Here is a 6,846-nt window from a genome sequence, read left to right as displayed (position 1 = left end):
CTCTACCTAGGATTGAACTCACAGCCTTCTGACTGTGAGGCGAGAGCTCCACCTCCAGGCCACCAAACCACACAGCAATTGAAGTTCTAATGCCACTGAAAAGGGGAGCATGGCCAACAACGACCGTTGTAGCCTCCCTAGGGCTACGGGATCAAAATCTGGACACAGGGCAACTGGGCCACATTTACGACGGTCGCAGTGTCCCGGGGGCCATGTGATCGAGCCCCTTTTGTGACCTGGCAAGCGGAGTCAACGGGGAAGCTGGATTCATTTAACGACCGTGCTGCTCACCGTAACCACCACATGCAGTTCACTTAACAACAGTGGCACGGGAAGATCACAAAAAGGGGGCACAACTCGTTTCGCTTAGGAAATTTTTGGGCTCCGTGGCCGCCGTTAAATGGAGCACTCCTTGTTATCTCCTCACCCAAGGCCCGGAGCGCACGCAAGGGGTGAATAAAGAGACTTTCTCCTTAACCATAGAATGGGGACACTCTGCAGGCCCAGCGGCTGAAGGAAGAGATAGCGGCAAACTCCGACGAGCGGCTCAGCTCGACATGTCGAGCTGAGCGGCTCGTCGGAGTTCGCCGCCATCTCTTCCTTCAGCCGCTGGGCCTGCAGAGTGTCCCCAAGACGTTTTGCGCGAAGGGCAAAGAAAACAGAAGCCCCCCCACAATCAGAGGACACAAAATGGGGGTGTTGTTTCTCCTGTCCAAGAGGGTGGGTTTTGGGGTGGTGGTGGTGTACGTTCAGTTTCGTGGCAGTGTATGTCCCCCCCTCCCCTTGTCCACAACACAACACGCACACACACACACACACACACAGATGCCGCTGGGAAAGGAGCCCTGCGAACGCCAGGCGTGAGCTGTCAAATGTTTTTTTTTTTATTATTATTTTTAAATTTTTTATTCTCCATACCACAAAGGGACATATAACATCAGGGTGGACCAGGATCTGCCCCCTCCGCCCTCAGCCCAGGCCCCATCTGTACACAGCCCCGACCTCCTTGGGGGAGATGGAGGGGTGGGTGGGTGGGTGGGGGCAGCAGGGGTCAGAAGAGGGGAAGCCCCTTCTTCTTTGGTAAGCAGGTTCAGACCACCTGGGGAATTCTCTCGCTCTCTCGCCCTTCACACGCCTTCCCTGCGCAGGAGGGTCGCCTCCCAATGGTCTCGGCCGGGAGCAAACCTGCCTGCGGACCCCAACCCTTTGGGGATTGGGGGGTGGGGTGGGGGGAGAACCAAGATTTTTACGCTGCTTCGTCTACGGTGAAAGCCAAGAGGTCAAGAGGTAGGTAGGTCAAGGGAGGGAGATGACCTGGGGGGACCTTTGGGCCCTTCCCCAGGGGAAAGAGAGGGGGAGGTGGGATCCCTTCTCACGGGGTGGGGGGGTTTCAACAGGAAGACCCGGCCCAGGCTGGCCGTCGCCCCCCCCCGCTTCCCCCCCTCTGCTTGGCCAGACAGGACAGAGCAACAGCCACCCCCCGTCTGGTGGGGGAGCGATTCGTAACCAACACTACTCTACAATGCAATACTGTGGGTAGCCTGGAGGGAGGGGGGGGAGAACCCCCTCCCAAAAGGATTTTTTTTTAAAAAAAAGAAAAAAAGAGCTTTTTATGTACAGAACACCCATTTTACAAAAGCCCGGCCGAGTACTGAGTACAACGGATGAAGAAGAAGACATGATGCATAGAAGGTACAATGAGGAGCCAAACATTTCCACTTTTGTTGTTGTTTCTTTACACCCAAGAACAAAAAAAGGAAAGGAAAAATTATATTATAGATTTATATTTATATACGTATGGGTTTTTTAAAAAACAAAACAAGAAAAAAAATATGACACCGCTTCAAAGAGTAAAAAGTCTTCCCGGATGCGGGGAAGGAAGACGCCTTCCAGCCTCCACTCCTCCATCTGCGTGGCGACTCCGAAATCCCGCGCCCTGCGTTTCCGGGTCGACCACCGAGCCCAGCGCTGGGGGGGGGGGGGGGAGTGGCGGTGGCAGGGAGAGAAAATGGAAGACAAGATTCCGCTGGGCCTTTCACTTGGTCTTCCAACACGGAGGTAAGGGGGAGGTCAGCTCTTCCCCCCACAGACTCAGCCCATGGGGAAGGGGCTCACGGCACAAGAAGGGTCCGAAGCCGGGCACCAACGGGCCAAATCTCCAACAGAGTTCCTCGTTGGGAGGGGGGGGGAATCAGCCCTCCGAAACCCGCCTGTCTCCATGACCGACTTGCCACCCCCAGCAGGGAAACCCAAGACATACAGCGTCCATATTGGCTTTGTTAGGACCAGAATCCTTTGCATATACGGGCGTTCCTGGTCGCCGGTGTCCTCCTCCTCCTCCTCCTCGCCTGCTCAATGTACAGCTTTTGATCCTTCCGTGGGCCGCCAGTGTCATCTGACCACGAGGCACAGCACGCAGAGCTTGGAGGGGCCGATACAGTCGTCGTGGCAAAAGGCTCCGCAGCCCTGGCACATGATCATGGCTTTGAGACTGCAGGAGCATTTGAGGGAGAGCTCTTCCAAGCCTTTGCCCGTCTCGGCAAACACCTGGGCGGAGAAAGACAGCCCGCCCCGGGAAGAAGCCGTCAAGTGGGCTTTGGGGCCGAAGGGCCCGGCGTTGCCATCCAGGTTCCGGGGGAAAAAGGGGCCGCCGGACGAAGAGGCGTAATTCAGACGGGAGGAATTCAGCTGCAGCTTGGAAAGCTTCCCGTATATGGCCTGCTTGATGTTGAGCTGGGAAGGGAGGGAGGACGGCTCCAGGGGCTGCGCAGGCCCCTTCCCCGGCTCCTTGGGCAGCTTGAAAAAAGCCAGGTCCCTCCCCAGGGGGAAGCCCTGCCAAGTCTCCATCATGTGGGGAGGGGCCTCCTTCGGCTGCTCCCTCTTCCTCTGGGCCGAGGCCAGCACCTTCTTGTTCTCCGTTGAGCCGCCATTCCTCTTGGAGGGCCATTCCTCCCTCGCGGGAGGCAAGCGGGATCCGGGGGCCATCGCCTTGGCCGGGGGAGAGACCAGTTTGCTGTGGGAAAGCATGCCCCACATGGGGAAGGGCTCTGAGCCGTGGGGCTTCTGGGCCTTGGCTGCTGCCCCGCCCGCGATGCCCGAGCCGAAGACCTTCCTGCCCAGAGCCACGGGGGTCTTCTCTGCGGGGCGGCTGCTTGGTTGCTCCGGCCCCAGAGAGGCCGTGCGCAGAGGGAGCTTGGGCCCCGGGGCCGTCTTCAGCGTCTCCTCCAGCTTCCTGATGCCAGCTGTGGAATCTGCTCTGGGCAGATCCGTTTTATCCGGACGAGGGCAGGAAGAGGTTGGATTCTTTCCCAGATTCGAGAGATCTGTTTTCGGGGACTGGCCGACAGCTTGATCCAGGGATCCTGGATTTGGAGTCTTCTCTGGAGGCAGGCAGGCTCTTTCGGCAGAGTCCTGCAAAGGTTGGGGTGCACGTGTGGTCTTCCTGGCTGGGTCACTCAGGCCTGTCCCCTCCCTGCATGGGGCGTCCTGCACGAGGCGGTCATTGCTCTTAACCGCCTGGAGGGAAGGGCGGATTTCTGCCGGGGGCTTGTCCCGAGAAAAGGCTGCAGCTGCCTGGGAAGAGGCTGGCGGGACGCTTTTGGGCGGCAGACCCTGGGGGACCAAGTGTCCCTCCAGGGGCCTGGCTGCTGTGTCGGACAGAGGCTGGGGGACACCCGAGCGTGGCCTTTCCTGGATTGCGACATCAACAGGGGGAACTGATTTGGCCGTGGTGGGGATAGGAGCGGGCAACCTGGTCCTGCAGGGGGAGCCGACGACCCCGACATCCAAAGGCAAATCTTCCCTGCTTTCCAAGATGACCTCTCTACGTCCCTCCGGGCGTCTCTGCTTGGACCCGCTTTCCCTCTCTTCAGCCTGGCGACAATCCCCGTTTATCTCCAAGTTCTCATCGGTGAGCTCAGCATCCAAATCGGAGGCCGTCTCTGTGGTCTCACTCAGCGGACTCTGGGCTTCCTCATCGCTGCCGGGGCTGGCGCTCGGCCCTGTCACGGCCCGCTCTCGCCCGGTCTCTACCTCCATGTCCGAGGGTGCCGATGCTGGGGACAAGGGGCTCTCACGGGCGCTCGTATTGAAGCAAGGAGGGAGAGGGCCTGTTGTCAGTGGGGAAGCGTCCCCTGGGCTGCTCAGGGCACCTCTTCCGGGGCCTGGGGTGGCACCCTGTGGTGCGAGCTCCACAGGGCTGGGGTCCTCTGGAATGCCCTCCCACGCAGGAGAGCCCAAAGCCTCCGAGCCAACTCGTGTGCTGCTCTGGGAAGCCAGGTCACCTTCCCGGCCCTCCTGCCTGCTTCTCCCTCCGATGAGGATGCTTCCGGAGTCTCCCAGCCAGCCATTGCTCTGCTGCCTTCCCACGGGAAGAGATTCCCTTCTGTCCTCCCGATCGCGGCCCTCCAGAGGAGCATCTTCTGCGGAAGGTGAAGGCCTGGGATCATCCAAAAGGTGGCCAGGACGACTGGCCGGCACTTCTGTCGCTCTGCGATCCGAGAGGCTGCCTTCCGAGGAGTCCTCCGGCTGGGCAGAGGCTTCCTGGGAAGGAAGACTCGCAGCCTGTCTACCCTGCTTGAGCTCTCCTTCCCTGGCGGGTTCTGTGGCCCCGGAAGGCCAGCTCGCTTCCGGCCCCTGCCAGCCGGCGGCCTTCCCGCCTAGGTGGGAAGGCGGCAATAGCTGTGTTCGCTGTAAATCTGACCAGCGCTTCCCGCGAGTTCTCTTGCATCGCCAGTGCTTGGCCCGGTGGCTCCTGGGTGGCCGGAGCCGGCTGTTGCTGCTGCTGCTGCCGCCGCCGCGACCACCACCACCGCCTTCGTCTGGGCTCCTTCTGCCGCCTCCTCCTGGCCCACCCCCACCTCCAATGGTGGAGGCAGGAGCAGCAGCCGCTCGCTGGACTCGGCCTTGCAAAGGACAGGCCTCAGGGTCAGCAGCGGCTGGGCTCCCCCTTCGGTCCGGCCGGCCGGGTTCTGGATTGGGGATAATCCGAGGACATATCTGGTAGGCTGTCTGACCTTTAACCACCCAGGGGGGTTTGATTCGGGAAAGTTGAATCTGGAGAGAACAAAGAAAAACAGGGGCGTTCAGAGGACGTCCTGTACGAGGCCTGCGTGTTAAAAGCCCCCCCCCCCGCCCCTAATTTGCAGAATTATATACTCTTTATAAGTATTTAATTTTTAGAGGAAGCCTCCCTAGGACTCGAGAGGCAGAAGCATGCTGGGCGAGGCTCCCTTCGCCAGGAACGCTGGGGAGTGTAGATTGGGAAAGGCCTCCCTTCGCAGAACTACAACTCCCAGAGTCCCCTGGGGGGGAAAAGGCCCGGAGACAGGGGGGGGGTCTTCCTTCCTGGCTTTAGCACTAGAGGGCAAAGCCACACCGGGACCACCCTCCGCTACATTATGGTTGATGCAACTGTAATGGGGGATTTTTTGATTTGCAGGAGAAAAGATGGGAGGATTAACCCAGCTTATTTATTTAATTTGCGTCCCACCTTTATTATTTTTATAAATAATTCAAAGTGGGGGAACATACCTTCCTGCTGTTTTCCTGTGTGCATTTGGGCCAATCATTCTCTCTCAGCCCAACCCATCTCTCAGCAAATGCACCCAGCTGGCTTTCATGACTAAGGGGGTACTAGAACTCCCCGTCTCCTGGTGATTGGCTCAAAGTCACCCAGCTGGCTGTTATGCCTAAGGTAGGACTAGAACTCCCCGCCTCCTGGTGATTGGCCCAGAGTCACCCAGCTGCCTTTTGTACCTAAGGCAGGACTAGAACTCACCAGTTTCCTGGTTCCTAGTGTGGTGCTTTCACCACTAGATCAAACTGGATCCCCCCCGCCCCCTGGCTTTCCTCTTAAGATCCTTCCACTGCTCCCCCTTCTAGACCCCACCTGAGATCATTCATGCAGAAGCCAGACCCCGCCCCGAGAGAGCCCACCCCCCACTATTCCTCCCCTTCCTTCTGACCCAGAGGGAAACCCACACCGGAGCCTGAACTGAAGGGAGAGGGGAGAACAGCAGCGTCACCCCATGGCAACTTGAGTCCGAGGCCTCGGGTGAAGCCCGGCAAGTACCCCCCCCCCCCATCCACCCGCCGAGGCAGGGAGCAGCTCCCTGCCCCCCTCTTACCCGGATGGGAGGGACTTTAGGCTCCTCTTTGGTGGGCTGTGGCTTTTCTGGGTGAACACTTTCAATTGTGTTACGAAAGGACTGACGGTCCTCAAGCCGCGGCTTCTTTTCGGGGAAAGAGGGGGAGGCGGGCTGCTCGAAGCATTTCCTCTTCTGCTGCTGATCCTGCGGTCCCAGAGGCAGGCTGGGAATTCGCTCTGGGGTTGCCGCCGTCGCCACAGCTGCCGCTGCCACGGCCTCATCCACCTTGCTCAAGACCTTGCTCACTTCCGGGGACATCTCGGCCGAGGGAGCTGCCCGGCTGGCTTGGCACTCGTTCGTGGCGGGATTGGCTTCTCTCTCCTCCGCGGGCGTGGCCTCCACAGACGACAGTGGCGAGGAGGATGCCTCTTTGGCAGGGGAGGAAGGCTCCGCTTCGCGCAATTTGTGCCGGTTCCGGCGGTTCCGGCAGCGTAGGGAGCGCCTCTTGAAGTGCCCGTCAGGCTGGTGGGTTGTGGGCGTGCAGGGTGCCCTGGCGGGGCCTTCTGGGGAGGCGGCTGTGGTCCTCTTCTCTGCCTCGCTGGGGGCCGACTTCTGCTCTTCCGTGGTCAAGCCCAGCCTGCAAGGGGAGTAGAATGGAGTCAGTTGGCAGCTGATCCCACCAGCCCAGGGGCCCCTCCGAACTTGGAAAACCTTACGAGGACTTCAACCCCCACAATTTCCCACCAGCAGACTGTAC

At 59.6% G+C, this 6,846-nt stretch overlaps 1 protein-coding gene across 1 annotated transcript in view; it reads right to left on the bottom strand.

The window, feature by feature from the left end:
• Positions 1-861: 861 nt before the first annotated feature.
• The window catches only part of ASXL1 (ASXL transcriptional regulator 1), a 50,825-nt gene continuing 44,840 nt past the window's right edge, over positions 862-6,846 (bottom strand). Inside the window, exons 11-12 of the mRNA XM_032217891.1 lie at positions 6,129-6,726; positions 862-5,055 (exon numbers count right to left, since the gene is read on the bottom strand). Coding sequence (XP_032073782.1) covers positions 2,392-5,055; positions 6,129-6,726 — 3,262 coding nt within the window. The 3' untranslated portion in view covers positions 862-2,391. The remainder of the gene's footprint in view (positions 5,056-6,128; positions 6,727-6,846) is intronic.

This window comes from Thamnophis elegans, chromosome 5 (genome assembly GCF_009769535.1).
Source record: "Thamnophis elegans isolate rThaEle1 chromosome 5, rThaEle1.pri, whole genome shotgun sequence".
NCBI classification, from domain to species: Eukaryota; Metazoa; Chordata; class Lepidosauria; order Squamata; family Colubridae; genus Thamnophis; species Thamnophis elegans.
This window is presented reverse-complemented; position numbering and strand designations above follow the sequence as displayed.